General features: G+C 37.4%; 1 protein-coding gene across 1 annotated transcript in view; it reads left to right on the top strand.

Annotated features, from left to right (window-relative positions):
* LOC126278190 (beclin-1-like protein) overlaps positions 1-23,509 on the top strand; it is a 44,099-nt gene extending 20,590 nt beyond the window's left edge. Inside the window, exons 6-9 of the mRNA XM_049978104.1 lie at positions 123-310; positions 8,663-8,936; positions 14,456-14,670; positions 18,297-23,509. Of these exons, the coding sequence (XP_049834061.1) occupies positions 123-310; positions 8,663-8,936; positions 14,456-14,670; positions 18,297-18,423 (804 nt within the window). The 3' untranslated portion in view covers positions 18,424-23,509. The remainder of the gene's footprint in view (positions 1-122; positions 311-8,662; positions 8,937-14,455; positions 14,671-18,296) is intronic.
* Positions 23,510-24,067: the final 558 nt, after the last annotated feature.

The raw sequence follows: 24,067 nt of genomic DNA, 5'->3' as shown, positions 1-24,067 counted from the left end.
GAGGGTGGTATGTTTTACATGTGTATGTTGTCTGTCTGTAGTTGTGTACTGTGGGTTCTGTGTCTTCATTCTAACATTTTATATATTAAGATCAACATATCCAAAAGAGAATCATTTTTCAGCTGAAAGCAGAAGAGGGGCAGTTGATGGAGAGTCTTGAAGATCTGCAAGAGCAAGAACGCAAAGTACGAGCAGCTTTGGCTGAACAAGAGCGTGAGACAGAGAGGCTTGATCGTGAAGAAGAGCGCTATTGGAGGGAATACATAAGGCATCGTAGAGAACACCATCTTATGGAGGACGAGTATCACAGGTAAACTATTGCCCTACACAATAAAGTAGCTTCTAGAATATTCTTAATTTAGCATGTGTTTTTTGAACATACTGAAATTGTGTTGCCAGTCATAGAAGTTGGATTATTTTTAAACAGGTGAAGACTACTGCCCTCTTAAGGAGATGAAATATCTTGAAAAAGGTCATACGATATTTATTTATTTGTAATTTTTTTTAGTTGGAATTACAATAAAATATTGTACTCTCTGTTTCTAAACTGCTTTTGAGCCAATGAATTGTTGCCTCCTTTTAATACAGTCAATTTTGTAAATGTTGGACTTGCCGTACTCATTGTTTTGGATTTCAGCCAACTCTCAGTCCTTAGTATTATGTGGAATGGCCGTTTTCTATGAGAGATGTGAGCTCTGGGATTTGGCTTCAAATACTGCAGCAACTAATAATTTAAAATTCTCAGTCTGTATTTGATATTTGGTCTGTAGAATAATTGTTTCATCTGATGCTAGTATTTCCTTCAGGGATGGGGGTGGGGGGGAAGGGGGTGGGACCACATTGGTATTCCACACATACTTCCCCATTTCCAGTGCATAATCCACACCTAGTCTTAGCAGGGTAACTTTATAAGCCTTCAATGAAACAAAGACCAAGGAGTATACAGCTGGTCTTATCGCAGAATTGACCTGAGATATAGACTATCCACTTGCCTCCAGACCAGACGGCCATGATCAGTCATAAACTTGCATGATCTCTGATTAATTATCAACTGGAAATTTCTATTCATGGGTGACAAAAACAGATTTGACACACTATGGTTCCAAATTGGTTTGTATCGCTTTAGTATGAGTAAAAAAGAATTTGTTTTCAGAACAAAATCGTTTATAGGTTGCCTATAAGCTGTCCTGTTTTAGTAGCCAGTATGCAGTAATAACACATGTCAGTGCTTGTTACCATATAAACTCTTGCTTTGTCTCATATATTATTGTTATACATCTCACCAATATAACTAATATCAATCACCCAGTACTTATATCAGCCAAAATTTGCACACTGTCTGTTATTCACTTTCATGTCATACAATGCATAGACTTGCTGCATAAACTTCCTGTACAGTTGTGTTCACTACCAGAGGGTTACAGACGTATTTCAGACTTCTAGTGCTCCAAACTCATTTTACGACGCACATTGCAGCATCAATACTTTACAGACAGAAGACATTCATTATCTCATTTGTTAATGAATCAACTGTGGTTATACCTCACATCAAGTGTTACTCACAGTAATAACTTTACTTTGTGTATAGTTGTATCTGTATAAGCGTCTTCAAGTGACTTCAGATTCATAGACTCATATGGCTGACATTAAGAATCAGTTCAAGGTGAACTGTTTCAGAATCATAACATGACATGGAAATTCTGTCCTCTTTTACTTTCCATTGCTGTCCAAGATCCAGGGCAGAGTTTTGTACACTGATGAAAAAGTATTCAACAAGGTGCCCATAGACATAGCGCAGGTTCCAAGAAATCCTTCACATTCAAGAGTCCAGTAAAAGTAGATTCAAATTATGTGGTGGTTCTTAAACTGCACACCTCAATTAGTTTTGTAAAATATAATTTACATTGTAAAATAGGGCAACCATGCTTTCAGCATCATTGTGGTCAGCCACTCAAGATTTAAAATATTTTCTGTAAACAGTGCTGCACAGCTACATTTTACAAGGGTGATTCAAATGAAAACTTTATTTATTATGATATAAATAATGTAATAAAGGAAAATTACAGAGACATAATCATTATTCAATTACATTTGAACTCTGTGGATACTTTGTGGTTTGAAACTGTAGCCACTCATCCATCATGATTTTCTCCTCTTTATTGCTTTTAAAATGCTTCTGGAGCTGTCCAAACACATGAAAGTTACTTAGGGTGATGTCTGGTGTGTAAATGGGTGTTCCAGACATATCCCTTATTGTTGTTATGGTTGAATAAGCTGTTTGTTGGAGAAGAGCACTGTCAAGTTGCAACTAAACACCTGCAGTCATAAGTCCTTGTTTTTTACTCTTGACTGCAGAACAGAAGTGATTTTATAGCTGATTTGAGTATGAATTGCTGGTCGCTGTTAATCCCATTTCCATGTAATGCTCCAAAATTACTCCTTTTGTATGACAAAAGTGGGCATGGCTTTTCCTGCCTGTGATTGAGTGCATAATTATTTTAGCTTTGATGAAGAGTAGTACTCTCTCATGCAAGGTCTTTTCATTTTAGGTTGATGATATAGTGCTCAGGTTTTACCTCCTGGAAAAGCTGTTCAGAAACATGTTACCTTTGATGAAAATGAAAAAATCCCTCATAGGCATCACAGTGATGACCTTTCAATTCAGCTATCAACTGATATGGCACATGTCTTGTGGACACTAAATTGAATCACAGCATACCGTGGACAGTATTGTGTGCTGAACCATGACAAATATCCTATATAATGGCTATTTCATTTACAATAATAGGCCTGTTTTCCTTCAAAAGCTCTTACACTGCATCATTGTTTTCATTCATCACTACACATTATGCATGACCTTAGCATAATGCATCTTCCACAGAGATTGCATTTCCTTAACACCACTTGTACACTTGCTTCAGGGATATACACAAATCACTGTACTTTAATGCATATTACAGGTCACTACACCAGCAAAGTTCTAGCAGACAATGTGGTGGCCATCTATGCACTGACACGGCTTCCTTTTCTCTGAGTCGACAATAGGCTGCCAGCTGTTGTTCACTTGTTGAAACACAAAGATAACTCTTGCCAGAGCTGTGAAATAGATTGTAAATATTTTAGGAATTTTATTGCATTACCTAAGTTTTCATCTGAATCACATTTTTATTTAGAGAGTGACATTATAAAGCCATCAAAAGAGACTGTAATGTGTATTTATGAGCAGCCCTATTCGATCAAGCAACCAACTTCAGGTCACATACATATTAACAAAAAATGTGTAAGAAATAGTATATGTTGAAATAATTATGGTGAACAGTCATATACAGCAGATACCCAGTGCCTTTACATTAGCTTGAGGAGAGGTTCCTTGCTGTCAAATAGATAATTAGTAGCAGCTGCACATCTAAGTGAAATAACTAAAATTAAAATATAAATGAAGACACTAAGAAACATAGCATACATATTTTGGCATGTTACAAATGCACAAAAATCTAACATGAGCTACTGTCAGTTATACAAGCATCCGTTATCGTATACAATCCGTTGCATCTCCTTAATTTTTAAATATCATCTCATAGTCTGCAGTTTGCTTTTCTGTTTGGTGAGGGTTTAATTTCTCTAAATTTATTATTTTTTCTTTTATACAAAAAAGTCAGCTGCATTTTAAATCACACTTTTTTTGTTGTCCTTTGGCTTTAAAGACGACAGAGAGGAGAGGGAGGGGATGAGGGGGTCAGGATGATCATTTATAATTAAGGAAAACACACAATTTGGGTGAAAAATTATATATTCAGTAGTGTCACCCCTTTGCATAGCCAAAATCTTCCTAATAGAAAGTGCAGGGCTCATTGATAGATTCTGTCACAGATGTAAAATTAACTTCAGAATCCAGAATGTACTTTTCACCCTGCAGTAGGGTGCACTAAAGTGAAACAGTCCTCCAATCTTTGGCTAAGCCATGTCTCCACAATTTCGTTTCTTCCAGAAGTGCTAGTTGTGCACATTCTCCAGAAGAATATCTGTGAAACTTGGAAGTTAGGAGATGTATTGCCAGAAGTAAAGCTGTGAGAATGGTTCATGAGATGTGCTTGGGTCCCACAGAACATGTCAGATCCAACTCAGGTTCCACAAGCTTCGGTCACTCCTTAATGTACATAAATTGTCTTCGAATAGCCTTAAAGGGTAGTTCATAAACTATGATGTCTGTTGATGACTTCCTAATCAAAGGCCCCGACTCTGCCTTACCGGACGTATCTCGGACAAGCACACCAGACAAAATATTGGTTTCCTCTTATAAAATAGCACACTGTTCACTTCAGAGCAGTATAGATCATGAGTGAGAGAGAGAGAGAGAGAGAGAGAGAGAGAGAGAGAGAGAGAGAGAGAGAGGATCTATCATGCTGGACATGGCGATGACCACACTATGAATGAAGTTGCACAATTTTTTGGTGTATCAGCATGGACTGTCCAATGTGTGTACAAGGAACAGTGTACCATTGCAGCCATATAACACAGCATAAGAACAGTGACTGTAAAAAACATCCTAACCAAGAGGACCATAGATAAGTCCCACAAAATGAGGCCATTATCAAAGCTAGAGGTGGTATTACACAGTTTTAGCATGATTTATCCTAAGGATGCCTAATTTTTTGTTTGGCAGCTTAGGGAAACAGGAGGTGAGTAGTTAATTTTCCAGTTAATAGTTTAAGTCTTAACAGATAGTAATTGTTGTTCCCTGTGAATGCAGGTATGTCACAACCAGTTTCTGAGTGAACACAGATAAGTGAATTGTGTGCAAGGCATATTTGGAGTTGGGCTTGTGACTTGGTAACTCAATGGTTAAGTTCCGCAGTATAGATTTGAACCCCAGCCAGTCCTAGAATTTTTATTTGTGACTTACATTTAGCAGTGTTTGTTAATGTGAACAATTCGAAGTATCACTGTGGTTTGAAGGCCATGTTAAACTGCTGGGCTACCAGTAACTGGCTTGATAAACCGGTTTAGAGTTTGTTGGAAAGAGCATAACACGTCCAATAGGACCATACCTAGTAATGCACTGTGGTCTTCAAATCAACATTAGGATTGATGGTAGCTTTATTAAGTTGCAAATGGTAATTGCTTACAGTGGCATGTCTTCAGTTGGCCAAACAACACAGAAGCTGGACTGTAGCTTACTGGAAGCTTGTTGTGTTGTCAGATGAGATGTAATTTTGCATCTTTTAAAGTGATGCAGTGTCTGAAGACCAAGGTGAGGCATTTAACCCAGTGTGTGGAGGGTGCAGTTCAGGCCAGTAAGATGGTTCTGTGATTTTTTGAGGGTGTTTTTTGTACTCTGAAGTTTATTTCAACGTTCTTGGCGACCAGGTATTGTCCTTTCTTCTACGTCTTCATGATGAGTGTGCTGTGGACACTCCCTTCCTCAACAGCGATGTTCGTATATTGCACACATACAATCGTGATTTGTCTAACACACAGGCACCCTGTTATACTTTGACTGACCCACTAAATCTTCTGATCATAATCCAGTAGAAAATGTGTGGAACTATTTGGAACATATAACATCCTCACAATTTGGTATTTTTATATGCTTTAATTATCAGTGAGTGGCTTCAGCAGCACGTGGTATACCTGAACAAAGTTATGAACTCTCCTCAAATTGAGACCATTATCACAGCTGTAGGTTTCATTACACAGTTTTAGCATGGCTCCTCTTAGGGATGACTAAATTTTTTCTCTCTTGTGCTTAGGTGAACAGCTAAAAGCTTTAGTCTTAAACTCACAGAGACTAATGTGATGTGATTTCAAAAAAGTTAAAATGACCTTTTAGCATTAGCAGTTAGCATTAGTGGTCATACAGTAAATTAAAAACCGTCCAAACTTTCTCTGGATACACTTGTATAAAAAGTTGAGATTGGGTTAAGACATTGATATACTAATCTAGAAAATGAGTTAAGCTTCTCTCTTTGTATTTGCCCATAAACAAGAGTGCAAGCTTATTCTGAATATTGTCACTCCTTATTGTCTCATGAAATTATTTTCTAAGGTTGTGCAACTAAACTAAATAGTATTTGTTCAACAGAAGCCTATCCCCAATGTTATTCAGTCTTTTGGAAGCAGAGTTAAAGTTCAGATAGAAGAATAAAAACTTTGTTGTTTGCCGACAATATTGTCGTTTTGTCACACAGTAAAGAACTTAGAAGTGCAGTTGAATGGAATGGACAGTGTCTTGAAAGGAGGATGTTAGATATGAACATTAACAAAAGGGCAATGGATGTAGTTACAAGGGTGAGTCAAATGAAAACCGTAAATATTTTCTAAAATATTATTTATTGTGCAGTAGTCATACAAAGCTGTATCACTTGTCAACATAATCTCCCCCACACTCAAAGCAAATCCTTCATCGCTTACAAAGTGCATAAATTCCTTTAGAAAAAAATTCTTTTGGTACTCCATGCAACCACTCGTGCACCGCATGGCATACCTCTTCATCAGAACGGAACGTCTGTCTTCCCATTGTGTCTTTGAGTGGTCCAAATATATGGAAATCACTTGGGACAAGGTCTGGTGAGTATGGTGGATGAGGAAGACACTCAAAATTCAGGTCTGTGATTGTTGCAACTGTTGTATGGGCAGTGTGGGGCCTTGCATTGCCATGTTATAAAAGGACACCTGCTGTCAGGAATCCACACCGTTTTGATTTGATTGCAGGCCACATATGATTTTTTAGGAGATCTGTGTATGATGCACTGGTGACAGTGGTCCCTCTAGGCATGTAATGCTCCAAAATGACACTGTTTTGTCCCAAAAGAGAGTCGACATAACCTTCCCTGCTGATGGTTCTGTTCGAAACTTCCTTGGTTTTGGTGATGAGGAATGACGCCATTCCTTGCTCACTCTCTTTGTTTCCGGTTGGTGGAAGTGAGCCCAGGTTTCGTCCCCAGTAATGATTCTTGCAAGGAAACCATCACCTTCTCATACAAAGTGCCGAAGAAGTTCTTCACAAGCATCAACACATCGTTCTCTCATTTCAGAAGTCAGCTGCCGTGGCACCCATCTTGCAGACACTTTGTGAAACTGGAGCACATCATGCACAATGTGGTGTGCTGACTCATGACTAATCTGTAAACATGCTGCAATTTCGTTCAGTGTCAATAGGTGGTTTTTTCCTTCACCATGGCTTCAACTGCTGCAGTGTTCTGTGGAGTCACTACTCATGCCCGACCTGGATGAGGAGCATCTTCCACTGAAGTCACACAATTTGCATACTTCCTACTCCATTCATAGACTTGCTACTGTGACAAACCTGCAGCACCATACTGAAACTTCATTCCTCGATGAATTTCAATATGTTTCACATCTTCACTATGCAAAAACCGAATAACAGAACGCTCTTCCCTGGTGCAAGTCACAAGTGCGGTCACCATTTTTATACTGATACTGTGACGGTAAGTGTGCATCTGCACTATGCTGCCACCTACAGTCCATTCTGCACGCTGTTTGTAACACGCTTACCAACTTACAGGATAATGTCGCGAAATTTTGATTTGTTATTATAAATTTAAGGTTTTCATTTAACTCACCCTCATATTAAATCAAGTGATGCTGAAAAAATAGATTAGGAAATATGACACTGAGAGTGGTAGATACGGTGTGTTATTTAGTTAGTAAAATAACTTATGATGACCAAAGTAGAGAGGATATCAATTAGAATTTCAGTGGCAAGGAAAGTGTTTTTTAATAAGAGAAATTTGTTAACATTAAATTTAAACTGTTAGGAAGAGTTTCCTGAAGGCATTTGTGTTATTTAGTTAGTAAAATAACTTATGATGACCAAAGTAGAGAGGATATAAACTGTAGAATGTCAGTGGCAAGGAAAGTGATTTTTAATAAGAGAAATTTGTTAACATCAAATTTAAACTGTTAAGAAGAGCTTCCTGAAGGCATTTTTCTGGAGTGTAGCCTTGTACAGAAGTGGAATGTGCACGACAAACAGTTCAGACAAGAAGAGTATAGAAGCTTTTGAAATGTGGTCCTACAGAAGAATGCTGAAGATTGGATGGATAGATTGCCTAAACAATTAGGAGGTATTGAATATAACTTGCAAAAATAATTTTATGGCGTAACTTGATTAAAATAAAGGATCAGTTGGTAGTAAATAGTTTGTGACATCAAGGAATTGTCAATTTAGCACTGGAAGGCAGCGTGGGTGATGAAAATTGCAGAGGGAGACCAAGAGACGAGTACAGTCAGCATCACCAGATAGATGGATGTGGGGTGCAGTATTCATAGATGATTAGTCTTGAACTCCATAGAGCAGCATGTAGGCTGGAGGTAACAAGAGCAACAACAAGCAGAATATTGAGTATTGTGTAAAGTAGATTACTGGACATCTTACAGAAGCCTTTGTAAGGGTCTAGAAATGCTTAGCTCATTTTCCAAAATGTTTTACCTTTAATCTCTCTCTCTCTCTCTCTCTCTCTCTCTCTCTCTCTCTCTACTCCCCCCTCTCTCTCTACTCCCCCCTCTCTCTACTCCCCCCTCTCTCTCCTGTATATATTATACAATAATTACTGATGTACATGTTAACTATAATTTAAACTAATAAATGAGTTTTGGAAATGTTTGTAATTCCTAAAGTTTTCTCCTCATGTGCATGTAGCCTAGAATGTCAGCGAACATATGTACAAGCACAGTTGGACAAACTGAAGAAAACAAATGTTTTCAATGCCACATTCCATATATGGCATTCAGGGCATTTTGGTACAATAAATAATTTCCGGCTGGGGCGACTGCCAAGTGTCCCTGTTGACTGGAGTGAAATCAATGCTGCATGGGGACAAACTGCTCTTCTGCTAGCAGCTCTGGCACGCAAAATGAATCTCTCATTCAAGGAGTACAGGCTTGTACCTTATGGGAATCATTCTTATATTGAGGTATGTTTGTAACTCTTTAACTAATCAATAGGTACATGAAAATGTAGCATCTATATTTGGTCGAATTAGAACCTATTTGTTTTCAAATTAGCATATGTTTATGTCCAAGTTAACATCTGTTTTTGACTATATTAGCCTTCCATTCCACCTGAAGTAATTGTTTCTGTTAAAGAACAACGGCATTTTCTCGCTAGTGAACACAGAGCTTTCTGATTTAAAATGTTTCTCAATATTACATTTATTTCCCAACACATTTCAACAGCTACAAGACCTGCAGAACAGTACTTTTGTTCAATAATGTATCAATGGTAAAGGTTGTTGAGCTCTGTGGCTGTGGATTAAAATACTTGAATAAAATAGCAGCCAGCCACTATTCACTTAACTTTATTCATGCCAAAACTCATTACAGGTTTTTATCCATCTTCAGTTGGCATAATACATGTATATCTTCATTAAGACATTAAAAAGTAGTGAAAGCTGCAAATGTGTTTTTATAAACATCAGGACGAATTCAGTTTGAAGTTGCAGCAAAAGGGAGCTGCTCAACAAAACAATGAATATGATTTGATGAACAAACAATATTTATCTGTCAGTGACAAATACATAGAAAAAATAAACTGCATCATCCATGATCATTGCAATGAATTAGGAACAATATTTTTAGACTGAAACAGGTTTATTAGTGCGAACTGTATAGCACAGGATGGCTTTCATGTACATAGGATAAATTCCTTAAGTTTTAGCAAAATTGTTATTGACAGAGCAAACTTATATGGACTAACAGATCAGGGGACTGACCTGATAAATAGGAACTCTGTAAAAAGAGAAACATTATTCAGGTAGAGATGTGTTCAAAAATAAGTAACTGTAAGACATCATTCTTAATGTACTAGAACATAAATGGCTTGACTGCTGCATATCCCTGGGATAAAAGCACAAATATGGATGAGGTGCACACTGTCCTTCAGAAGGAAGAAACATCAGTCATTTGCCTAAATGAACACTCCTTTATGGAAGAGTGTATGTCTGTTTTACATAAATTAAAAAACTATAGGGTAGATAAAAGCTTTTGTAAGAAAAACAGGACTCATGGAGGCACCTGTACACTGGTTGACAACTTGTTAGAATATAAAGAAAGGCAGTTTTAATTTACTGAACAAAGAACTTGTATTTGAAAGTTGCGGTGTAGAGGTTGAACAAGAGAATATTATTACTATCTCCATATATAGGTTAAAAAAAAAAAAAAAAAAAAAAAAAAGAGCTACTCGCCAAGTGGCGGCAGAAAACACACACACACAAAAGTATTACAATTTGCAACTTCTGTTTTGATGTCAGAAAATTTTAATAAATTCTTCATAACTATAGCAAAGTCTGATGTTGAAAGGTAGTGTACATTTATTCGGCTCAAGTCAAAGCAATACTTAGAGCCTAGTAAATTAAAAATGAATGATAATTTATATTTACAGGTAAGTCACATATGTAAAAACAAAGAAAAAGAATTGAACCTTGTGGCGCCCCTTGTGAAAATTAAACAGCATAAGATGTAGAAAAACTACGTTAAACCTACAAAATAAAAAAGTGTGGGATGGGATTAAATTCCTACCAAAATCATCAAAGCAGCTTGAAATATAATAGCATGCCCACTGTCCAAAGTAATGAATCAATTTGAAGAAGTCTGCTTTCCAGGCTTTCTCAAATGTACAGAAGTGAAACCACCATTTAAAAAAGGCTCCAAAGAGGTATGAGAAATTACTGTCAAATTTCCATTCTTCTTGTGTTTTTGAAAATATTAGAAATTTTGCAACTGAATTGCAATGATCATTTCATTTACAAATTTAATGTTATCTCAAAAAGTCAGTTTAGATTCCAAAATGACAATGAATTCGTGAATAAAGCTTCACAAAAAGTTGTGGGAAACTTGTTACTTACCAAAAATGTCTGACTGTGTGGACCATTCCTTATTATATAAAATGAAAGATATGGAATTATGGGTAGTGGCTTGCAGCGGTGCAAGTCCAGTCTGACAGAGATAAAGCAAAGGATTGCCATAACGTAAAGCAAAGTAAAGTACTCATTGAAGTGGAGAAGTGTTTCATATGTGATACCCCAAGGTTCAATCTTTTTTCTTTTTTGACATAAATGTAAATTATGATTCCTTTTTATTTGTTGATGACACATCAGTACCAATAGAAAATAAACATGCAGAAGAAATATCTGAAAATCTCATAAACACTTTAAAAACCTAGATGTCTTGCTCTACCTAAAAGGTCTAAAACTAAATATTTCAAAAATCCAGCTGATGCAGTTGGGGACAACAGTCTAAAATAAGTGAAATTTAGATTATGCATAGAAGTCAGGAACTAAATAAAGCAGAACATGTTAAATAGTTAGGAATGCAATTGGACAGAGATCTATCATTCTCCTTACACATAGACTATTATTACACATAGGCATAATTAAACAGCTTGTCATTTGATATTTCATTCTTACCCAAAGTAACTGGCCACGACAAAACAAGAATACAATAATTACTTTGAGATAGTTGTGAGATACAGTGTCGTCTTATGGGGAAATTGTAGCAACATGACAAGAATATCAACTTTGGTGAAAAAAAATGATCAGAAACATGTTCAGTGCAGAACCAAGAGAATCTTGTCAGCCATACTGTTTTCTTGTTATGCTCACATGAAATAATTTTCTTCACATACAATAATCTTCAACTGTTTCTTCTGAATAACTTCTACCAGGGGTATCAAACTAGGAACAAAGAAAGTTTTATGCTTCACCACACAGACTCGGTCTTTCCACGCAGAAACCCATAATGTATGGGAATGAAAATATACAAAAAGCTAAAAACCCTAAATTTTGGGAATTTTGAAACTGAGTCAATGAAAAGAAAATATGTAACAATGTAACAATATTTTGAAAAGGAAAGTTGCCACTCACCATATAGTAGAGATGCTGAGTCACAGTTAGGCACAACAAAACGACTGTCACAAATAAAGCTAGTGGCATTAAGGACTCTATCAAACACACACACACACACACACACACACACACACACACACACACGTTAATGTGACTCTTCTATTGTTGATGGAGTTCTTAATGACCGAAACTATCAATGTCAAATATTTCAACTGGATTCAGTTTGTTACAACATATGATTTGTTACGTTATGTAATTCACTCTGTGAATGGGAATTTGCATGCATAGCAAATGAGAAGTGTTTCGGTCTCCACTAATCAAATATCAGTGTTGGAGTAATTGCAGTTCTTTGATTTCTGTTCAAAATTGTTTTTCAGAGAATTGCAATAGTGCTTTCATAACATGTACGTTGAATGTTCCTGTCTATGGATGGTTGTTGGCACGATTGTGGATGGTTGCTGGCATAATTGAAATATATAGATGTACAATTTACATTTGTAAAAAATTAAAAATAATAAACCACTTTGCTGGCCAATCTATTCACAATTAAATAGTTTTCTTTTAGGATGATTTGTATATATAATGTGTTTGTGTGTGACAGAATGCATAGTTAAAACAGATTGACTTTTTATTAAAAGTTCTGCATTTTGAGATCACTTTTATGATCTTCTGGTGAAATTCTTAGGCTGTGTCTTTGCTATCTCCATAAATGTGATGTCCTGGAGGGGTCTTCTTCCCAACGGCATTGATTGTTGGCTACCTTTATTAGCTTTCTTTATAAGGCTGTTCCAGAATATAAACGTCAAGGCTGCATAATATTCTGGTCCTTTAGAAATAGAACAAATTAAGTTTTTCTAATATGTGTTTGGCAATTGTTGATTCCTCTCGAAGGCCAATATATTTGCCATGTGCCATTGCTGCAGAAGAGCGTCTCACCACCATCCTTACTGGTGTGATACTGTTGAAGATGATAGACCTGCAGTTAAAAGTATTTGTGTATTCTCGTAATCTCTCTAGTGTCCTTAAATCATTCTCACAGTGTTCCAACTGTGTTCATCCATCTTTGTCAGTCATGACTGTCACAATAAAGGATCTCAAATGTAATGTGTGGATCTCAAATGTAAATTAGCTAAGCAAGTTCTGATCTGTAAGGTACTGGAATAAGTGGGACAGTGTTCTTTGTCTCGTACAAAAAGCCGTACAGACTTTGTCTAGGACTGAATTAGACACATTTTCACAGAACATAGACCAATCATTTTATTTGTGATATACAAACAATACAGGTTGTAATCAGTTCAGTGGATGCAATTCACAAGTATCATCTTGAATGGTCTTAACACGTCTAAGACTCATGTGATGCAGTTAAAAACAGTCAAAATGTGGGCAGATTAAGATTATATACAACAACTAAGATAGAAGAAGTTGACTCAGTCAAATTCTTAGGTTTAAATGTAGATACAAATTTGAGCTGGCAGGCACACATTAAATACCTGGCAAAGAAGCTGAGCAGCTTTGCATTTACAATGCAAATATTATCAACAGCAACTGACATGAACACGCGAAAAGTAGCATATACAAGGTACTTCGAATCCATTATTAGGTACAGTATTGTTTTTGGGGTAACTCAGCAAACATAGTGTGGATACTAAAAATACAGAAAAAAATCAATTGAAATATGTGCACTGCAAATCACAAAAAACCATGTCGAACATTATTTAGAAAACCTAAAACATTAACCCTGCCATCCTTATACATAATTAAGATTATTATATTTTTGTACACCAGACATTAACTATTTGAGGGAAGCAATTTCGTCCATTCACATGATACTAGAAGCAAAGAAAATTTTATGCTCCCCACCCACTGCCTCAGACTGTATGCCCAGGTACCTCAATACATGGGAATAAAAATTTGTAATAAATTAAAAGGGAACAAGTTGGTGCAGATGAATTTAGGTTCACTTAGAAGAAAGCTATATGAGGTACTGGCACTGGAGTGTTACTACTCAGTGGATGAATTCATGCAGGACAAACCGGAAATTTAAACTGGATACAATGTGTTACACAATCCAAGAAGTATCCTTAATAGAGTTGTTATTTATTGTAGTGCTGAAACTTCCTGGCAGATTAAAACTGTGTGCTGGGCTGAGACTCGAACTCGGTACCATTGCATTTGACGGGCAGAAGTAAAGCTGTGAGGACAGGGCGTGCGTCGTGCTTCAGTAGCTCAGTTAGTGGAGCACTGGCCCGCGAAAGGCAATGGTCCCGAGTTCGAGTCTCGGCCCGGCACACAGTTTTAATCTGCCAGGAAGTTTCATATCAGTGCACACTCTACTGCAGAGCGAAAATCTCATATTTTACTGCTATTATTTATTAATGTAAGAATCATTGTAACTGTATTGTGAATTTTTGATGTTTCTCCTGTACGCAAACCAAATGAATTGCAAATGTACGTCATGAGATGAATAAAACACAATTCAACAATCCTTTTTTAAGCTGATAAAAAAGTTATATGTATCTCAAATTTGATTGACTATGTTTTGCGCAGTGGTATGAATTGATATGTGTGTATAATAGTTTTAATAATTTCAGGTATTGAAGGACAATAGAGAACTGCCTCTGTATGGCTCTGGTGGTTTCCGTTTCTTATGGGACACAAAATTTGACTCTGCAATGGTTGCATTCCTTGATTGTCTACAACAGTTCAAGGAACAAGTAGAGAAGGGAGATTCAGGTTTCTGCTTGCCTTATCGTATGGAGAAGGGAAGAATAGAAGATTCTGCCACTGGAAATTCCTACAATATAAAGTAAGTAGGAAACTCGCTGTAATTATTTAAAGTCCACTTATAATGAGAAAGCAGAGTTAGTCCTCAATACATTAGAGAGTCAAAGAAACTGGTTCCCCTGGTCTATATTCTGTAGGGCACAAGCATGCAGAAGTACCACTGGATGACATAGCATGGACTCAACTAATGTCTCAAGTTGTGCTGGAGGGAACTGACACCATCAATCCTTTAGGGCTATCCATAAGTCTGTAAGAGTACAAGGGGGTGAAGATTTCTGAATAGCATGTTGCAAGGCATCCCAGATATGCTCAATAATGTTCATGTCTGGTGAGTTTGGTGGTCAGCAGAAGTGTTTAAGGTTAGAAGAGTGTTCCTGGAGCCACTCTATAGCAATTGAGGATGTGTGGGGTGTCACATTGTCCTTCTGTAATTGCCCAAGTCCATCTGAATGCCTAATGGACATGAATGGATGCAGGTGATGTGCAAGATGCTTACGTACGTGTCACCTGTTAGAGCCGTATTGAGATGTATCAGGGTTTCCATATCACACCAACTGCACATACCCCACACCATTACATAGCCTCTACCAGCTTGAACAGTCTACTTCTGACACGCAGGGTCCATGGATTAAAGAGGTTGCCTCCATACCCATACACATCCATCCGCTCGATACAATTTGAAACAAGACATGTTCGACCGAAACAAGACATGTTTGACCAGGCAACATATTTCCAGTCATCAACAGTTCAATGTCGCTGTTGACAGGGCCAGGCAAGGCTTAAAGCTTTGTGTTGTGCAGCCATCAAGGGTACACAAGTGAGCCTTCAGCTCCAAAAGCCCATATTGATAATGTTTCGTTGAATGGTTCGCACGCTGACACTTGTTGGTGAACCAGCATTGAAATCTGCAAAAGGGTTGCACTTCTGTCTCGTCGAATGGTTATTTTCACTCGTTGTTGGTGTTGTTCTTGCAGAATCTTTTTACGGCTGCAGTGATGTCGGAAAGTTGATGTTTTTCCAGATCCCTATTATTTACAGCGCACTTGTGAATTGGCTGTACATTAAAATCCCCACTTCATCGTTACCTTGGAGATCGCTTGAGCACCGACTATAACATCATGTTCACACTCACTTAAATCTTGATAACCTGCCAGTGTAGCAGCAGTAATCGATCTAACAACTGCACCGCACTTGTTTTCTTATATAGGTACTGCTGACCACAACGCCATGTTCTGCCTGTTTACATTTTTCCATATTTGAATAAGCATGCATCTATCAGTTTCTTTGGCACTTAAGTGAGTGTGTGTGTGTGTGTGTGTGTGTGTGTGTGTGTGTGTTTTTAGGGGGGGGGGGGGGGTTGTGTAACGGTGTCTCTAAATAATGACAATATTATGAAAAGGATAGATTGCTGCTCACCACATAGAGGAATTGATGAGTCGCAGACAGGCACTACGCACTTTTAACCAAAAGGCCGTCTTCAGAGCACACACACACACACACACACACACACACACACACACACACACACACACGCCAAAAAAAAAAAAAAAGGCTGAACTCGCACACACATGGCCTGTCCCTGGCTACTGAAGCCAGACTGCAAACTGCATCTGTCCCTGATAAATGGGAGAGCAGTGTGGTATGGGTTGTGGGGATAAGGAAAAATGCTGGGGCAGTGAGGGGAGGGATAGCAGAGTAGGGGTGGGGGAAGCTGCTTATGGAAGCATGCAGGAACATGTTGGAGACAGTGTAGGGCTGCTAAGTGCAGTTGGGAGGTTTGAGGAGGAGGGAAGAGAAGTGAAAAAGGAGAGCAGGGTAAAATTACTTGTGGAATAGAAGACTGTATAGTGCTGGTGTGGGAGCAGGGAAGAGGGTAAGTAGGTAAAGGACAGGAACTAGCAAAGATAAAAGCCAGTGGTTTACGGAAACATAGGGAGAGTTTCCACCTGTGCATAGGAAGAGTTCCCACACATGCAGTTCGGAAAGGCTGGTGTTGGTAGGAGGTACACAGATGGTGCAGACTGTGTAGCAGTCACTGAAGTGAAGCACGTTGTATTGTGCAGCATATTCACCAACTGAGTGGTCTGTCTCTTGGCCACAGTTTTTCAGTGGCAATTCATGCAGACAGACAGATTTTACAGGTAACCCTGCCTTTGATGGGATAGGAGATACCTGTGACGTACAGAAGTAGGTGGTGGTGGGAGGATGTATGGGCCAGGTCTTGTATCTAGGTCTATTTAAGGGACATGAGCCATGAGGCAACGGGTTGGGAGCAGGGATGGAGTGAGATGGGCAGTGATCTAGCATTGGTTTGGTGGATGGTGGAACACTGTTTTGTGAAGGTTGGGGAGGATAGTTGATAGGATATTTATCATTTCAGGGCACAAGAGTCAGTCAAAACCCTGGCATAGAAACTGATTCACCAAAACTCACCATCACTATACATAATCCAGGACCCAAACAGATTTGAAACACAGTCATGAACCTTCTCTCCCAAAAGCCCTAGTCCCAAAGAAGTATCAGTCCTTTCCAAAGGCTTTACCTTCCATTGCACTCCCAAATCCAATTAGGCTGGACTTGTTAAAGACTTTCTCTCCTTTTCCTAGCCAGTACACTGGAAACACTTTCTCGTGGTTAACCCTACCAATCATACTCAATCCAAAACCAATACTGATCCATACCAGCCTCAGTCTATTCATCCATCCAACTGCGATCCACTTCTACTGTCTCCAAATTGTCCCTCTGTTAAGATTACAGAATTTTGTGACCTCAAACTTTGCCTCATCATAATTCTCCAAACCCCTCAACATTGAAATTAACCTTACATCCAAAGAAGGAATCACAATCCGCCACCTAAAAACTAACCCTGACCTTATAATCCTACCTGTTGACAAAAGCTCCATCACTGTTGCTTTGAACCACTGAGATTGCCTGACAGATTCATCCACCAACAAACCTTACCACAGTTTGTTTTACTTTCCCTTGGATACAAGTAGTGATTATGATGTAGTTCTCGATGCTATATGAGCCCCTATATTCCATAACAGTATTGACATTCACATGTATGAGGGCTGCTCATAAAGTAAACTCTAACTGCCTATTAACAGACAAAATAATATATTTTACACACAATCTGTACTTACATGTTCACATTAATTCTCCACATAGTTGCCACCCACTTCAAAATTATAACATGACACCAGTGTCTTTCTCTCTTCATCATAAAATGGTGCTGCCAGTTGTTGAAAACATCCTTGAGCTCATCAACAGTTATGAAATTATGAGTAGTCAGCCAGGCCTTCATCTTGGGAAAGAGATGAAAGTTGCATGGTGCCAAGTCCAGATTATTGGCAGGTCTTTGAAAAATTTGCCAGCCAAAATGTTTAAATTTTTCATTCATTTAATTCACAGTATAGGTTGTACATTGTCATGAAGGAGAAATATTCATTTGGTAACCATCCCACACCATTTGTTTTGGGTTCACCTTAGTAGGTTTGCAATTCTGATAAAAATGTATGTTGTTACAGAATTTTCATGCATTATTACCATTATCTCTAACATGTTTTTTTAATATCATATCAGTTTTAAAATCATTTTAACTTTATCTACTGTTCTTTAATATGATTAATTTTGTATTTAATATTTCAGGATTCAGTTCAACTCTGAAGAGCAGTGGACAAAGTCTCTTAAGTTCCTCTTGACCAATCTGAAGTGGGGCCTTGCGTGGGTTAGCTCACAGTTTACAAAAGATGAAGCAGAAGCCTCCCAACGTTAATTATTGTATTGCGGCATGCAGTGTGAGCTAGTCATGATGTGTGTGTGTATCCGCATGTAAACGCTGAAGCCTTTTGGCTTTTTTTTTTTAACTTACCTATACACCATATAGGAAGTGACTGAAATGGATCTTTGGACCCATCTCCTTGTATAAATTCAATGGGCACCTGTGTTGTTACAACTTGGCTTATGTCTTTCATAATGAATGTATCTTTTTCTCGAAGTGTATAATACGTATTCATAAAACAGAGATGTCACAAGAATGTCATGATTTTTAACAGAAAATCTCATTGGAGTGTGTTTAAAATTTATTTCAGTGTGTTCTTTTTGCGATGAGTGTATTTTGACACGTTTTGTACTCCTCCCTTTTTAAGTATAAGAATGAAGTGGAAAAATATTGTTTGATCTCAGCCATTTTGCTTTTTTGTTGAGTGACTAACTTGTATAATATAGTATTGGTTCTTCATTCATGTTTAGGCTAAGAATAAGGTAAACAGAATAGAACTGGAAATGGTGGAATGCTGTGTGAGAATAGCTAGTTATCTATGTTTTGTTCCTGTGATGATAATATGCAGATATACTGCTATAGGAAGTGTGTGCATCTGTTACAGAAAGCTATAAAGAAAATGGGACCAAGGAGTTCAAAGATCCATCAGTGAGTGAAATACAGCTTTCACCAAGTATAGAAATTCGATGTAACGGTGGTTTGTGGATCGCTTGAAGGAAGATGTTATCACACTCATTGAAAATAACATATGAAACTGCTCATGAAACACAACCTGGATTAGACAACCCACTTTCTCATCATCCCCCTCTACATGCACACTTTTCCCCAACCCTGCCCTTCTATGCAAATAAAAAGTATGCACACTCCGTGTGTACTATAAGTGAAAGCTCTATCTTTTCGTTTGGCAAACATTTTTTTCCATATATGTAAATTGTGAAATTGTGTCAAGACAGTCCAGGAATCGTTTTAGTAAAATGTTTCCTAGATAGTTATGTTTATATCATCATCATTACAGTAAGGTTAAAGAAATCACTCGTCGTATAGTTGAGGTATTAAGGAGAATATAGGATAAAAAATAAAAATCTCTCTCTCTCTCTCTCTCTCTCTCTCTCTCTCTCTCTCTCTCTCTCTCTCACACACACACACACACACACACACACACACACACACACACGTGCGTGCACACAGGAGAGGGGAGGAGGGGGGGGGGGGGAAGAGAGAGAGACTGTGTGTATTTATAACACAGTGCCTCAGTTGCATGGTGAGTGATTACCTTCACTCTTCCGTTGTCTCTATTCCAATTAGGGCTTTTCAGTATCTAATTTTTACTGCTCTCATCCAGTATACTCCTTCACTAATTGATTACTTTCCTTGTTCAATATACTAAATGTAGAAATTCATTTCAGAGTCTTTAACTTACAATTGTTTCTATTCCACATTCCCCCTACCCTTCTGGAGCACTTGTTCTGGTTACTGTCTATTCCTTCATTTTTATCTAATTTGTGGTACACATTGAAAAGTTCACATTAAAATAATTTAATTTCAAGTAAAACTGGTGGTCAACTTTCAGGGCATTTGGGTGTGTTAGACATGGCACTGACTGGAAATGAAGGATATTATGTTGTACAATTGATGAGCTGCTTCTGTCAGAAACAAAAGCTGATTCAGAATATATTCTTTTGTGTACAGTCTTCATCTCATATATACATAATAATTGCACTGAAACACAAATAACTTAAACAAGACAGTGAATATTTAACCACAATCTTCTCTTCTTCCCACATCCTCCCCTTTTTTTTTTGTATCTTTTCCCAAATTCAACGTACCAATCCTTTTCTAGCAATTGGATAATCCGCTGTACTGAAACTATTTTATAAACTTGAAATATTCCAATTCCAAATAACGTTTCCTCAAGTATTGTTAGTGTATGTGAAGGTAGCTATTAACAATGGCACAATGAGTCGTAGTTCAAACCAACTAAATGTATACTCTATAATAGAGGGAAACATTCCACGTGGGAAAAATATATCTAAAAACAAAGATGATGTGACTTACCACACAAAAGCGCTGGCAGGCCGATAGACACACAAACAATTGTAGGAGGATGCTCTGAACAGCCAGTGTTTGTAGGAGGATGCTCTGAACAGCCGGTGTTTGTAGGAGGATGCTCTGAACATCCGGTGTTTGTGTGTCTATCAACCAGCCAGTACTTTTGTTTGGTAAGTCACATCATCTTTGTTTTTAGATATAAATGTATATTCTGGTAACTATGACTGTGGCATCCCAGGTATTTGAGTTGGTGGTTGCTTCCAGACACAGTTCTCTGAAATCCTATATGATGGAATCTAGGCATCTGTCTGTTTTTTGTGTTCCACTCCCACCCTTCCCTCTCCCTTTTAAATTGAAATAAGTACAGTTCTGTTGCGAACATACGACAGAAATTTCCTGTTCATGGAACTAGTTGGAAATCACATTCTGAGCTTGTCTAAAGATTGGGGTAAAAATTTAAGTCCATTTATCTTGATAGATACTTCCTAACAATGTCTTGAAAAAATTATTCATTTAGCGCATAATTAATGGTATCATGTTACACTGTCATAATTATTTAATGATTATTCTGCTCAAGAGGTAGTTGCATTCTGTTCTGTGCTCATTTGCCTTTATTTATTGAAATGCTTATATTCAATTGAGTTCATTGTTGTTGTCCTGCTATGTGTAATTGATTTGTTCAGCCTTATACAAAATTTTGTGTCTACTATTATTCAGATATGCTGTAATACGTAAAAAGTGAACTACTTTAAAGAGCTAAGAACTTAACATAATGGCACTAGTGTGTGTGTGTGTGTGTGTGTGTGTGAGAGAGAGAGAGAGAGAGAGAGAGAGACTGAGTAAAGATGATGAAACATTGAATTAATATATAAAGAATGCAGTGATGAGTGTTTTATGAGCAGAATTGATAATGTATCCCAAGATGGACAAGTTCTCCATGCCAATATTGCCTACACCCTTGTGAAAATATTTTTGCCACCTTATTTTAGAAATTAATGGGATTCAGCTTGGATCTTACTGTATTCCTTTGCCATAAATATAGTTTATAGTGTAGACAGGCAGCATGCAGCCTTTTCTTTGCTGTTTCCACCAGCAGCTAGCATTAACGATTTTGTGCGTAGTTGAACTTGAGTAGGGTGATCATGCAGTTGTCTCCGTATATAAAAGTGAAATTTGGTAAGATTAATGTCACTGTTATTCCAGTAACAAACACAGTTGTTGGAAAACTAAGAATACATGTTCAAACATTTACCCGTGTCATTTAATTTTAAAGACATTGACTTCCAGTGGAAAGTTTGAATGTTGGTGCAATACATCGTTTTTCAAAATATTCATTCACCAGGGTCTAGCAATAAATTTAAAGGCTTTGCAAAATACAGGTATGCAAGTAGTCTATTCACAGATGACTAATAATATTTAGAGTATTATTAATCACTTTGCTTTGAAAAATCGTGGCGATCAAATGCAGTCACTGTTGCACATATGCCCCTGAGGCTCTGTTCTGAAGTTTTATGTCTGATGATACCCCATTAGTTGTGTCTTGTGCCACGGCAGTCACTTCTTTGTTTCTCATAAGATACACATGAAGAACATAAGACTTTGAGAATGTTCAGTGCATAAAATTTTATTTGCTTACACAACAGGTGAAAGTTATCAGCACCTTTAGAGCATCAAAATCCATTATTGCCGCATACAGTCACTGTAAAATCTGTGTGTTCAATTAACAATTTATAGGAGTGAAAATTTAAGTTTTGACGCAAAATTCACTTTAAACATGCTAATCAGATGGAAACAGGGCTCTAACATGATGGGCTGTCTAATGTAACAATCAATCTGTGTGGCATATCAGTTTCTCTGCAGTGTGGCGTAAAAGTGGTTCCTCCTGATTCACACCCATATCTGGAAAAGTACCCACCACGTCAAACAATGTACTGATACTGCCTACAGAGTACGTCCACTCTTTTTCAAGTACACAGACATGCCAAGTTCCATAATGTCATAAAAGTGACTTCACTAAGAGATGCTTATGACCTTATGTCACTATCGTACATATTGCTATGGAAAATTGTAAAAATCATTGCATCTTATTGCTGGGCCCTGACATCTTTCATGATTTCATCTAATCTGTGTTCATCATCTACACCTTGGATACCCTGCAGATCACACTTAAATGCCTGCCAGAGGGTTCATCGAAGCACCTTCACAGTAATTCTTTATTGTTCCAATCTCGTGCATTGCTCAGAACAAATGAACACTTATATCTTTCCCTTTGAGCTCTGATTTCGCTTATTTTATTATGATGATTTTTCTCCCTATTTAAGTTGGCGTCAGCAAAATACTTTCGCATTTGGAGGAGAAAGTTGGTGACTGAAATTTCGTGCGAAGATTTTGCTGCAGCCAAAAATGTCTTTGTTTTAATGTTGTCGCCCACAAATCTTGTATCATATCAATGACACTCTCCCCCCTATTTTTCGATAATACAAAATGCCCTGATCTCCAGAAGTAGGGTAGCTTTTTTTCTTCTTTTTTTACTTGTGTTCCATTCTTTTCAACTTTTGGATACCAGTGTGCAACCTTCCATTGTGGTACAGTTAAACATACTTCATTTTGAAACTCACTGTGATACTCTCAGGTAAAAAAATATTGTACAGTTAATAATCAGGTGTTAGATGCAAAAATGTTGAAGCAACCCCAACATTATGACTATTGAGTCCCTAGACTTTGTGATACACATATAAAATTCTTGTTTCTCTCCTTAAAGATGGACATTACAGAGAATACAGGAGGAATTAATAAAAACAAAAATTATCTTGCATATTAATTAAAAACACTTAATTTAAAAGAATTCAGCATGTATACATTTCCACTATGTTAAGATTGTATGAATGTGACACTGATTTGCTCTACTAATTGTCTGACTATCTGCATGTGTAATATGTTTTTAAAATATATGTTCTTGTGCACCCACGCACAATTGTAAGTTTAGGAAATTGTTGAATAAATTATTTTTTAAAACTGGCTTGTCATTAAATTCACATTTGTCAGAATATTTATTACATTGGAAGTTAACCTGCTATCACAATAATTTAAGCTAGTGGATTTGTCACAGCTGTTACTGGAGTGCTGTGTGAGGAAACTTAGGCTCTCTGAGGAATGATGAAATTGGAATTAACCATCTACTACTTGTTGATTCCTTGTTCAAGATGGTTCACAAATATAGCAGTTACAAAAAGAACTGTCATTAATGTGAAATTGTCTAATAAATATAAAATATCTGTGGTTTGGTGGGTGTCGGACAATAAATCGAAAGGTCTAGGGTTTCAACTCAAGTCACTATTTTCTTCCTCCCTACACTTGGTTCTTTCACATTAGCAATGATTTGCTAATCCAAATATTTTTGTTCCTTTGTCATTTGGAGTACACATTAAATTGTAGATCATCCTCTAAATTTTCTGTTTACTGCCCCATTTCATTCTTCCCAGTCTTTCCAAAAATCATTGAGAATCTAGCTTGTGTAGAATATTGTAGCACATCTTGGATGTTGCCTCACAGTTTAGCTTTCAATAGAAGTCAGAAAAATAGTTTCCAA

Source organism: Schistocerca gregaria, chromosome 6 (assembly GCF_023897955.1).
Source record: "Schistocerca gregaria isolate iqSchGreg1 chromosome 6, iqSchGreg1.2, whole genome shotgun sequence".
NCBI lineage: Eukaryota > Metazoa > Arthropoda > Insecta > Orthoptera > Acrididae > Schistocerca > Schistocerca gregaria.
The sequence above is the reverse complement of the archived record's forward strand: the minus strand, read 5'-3'. Positions and strand labels throughout refer to the sequence as shown.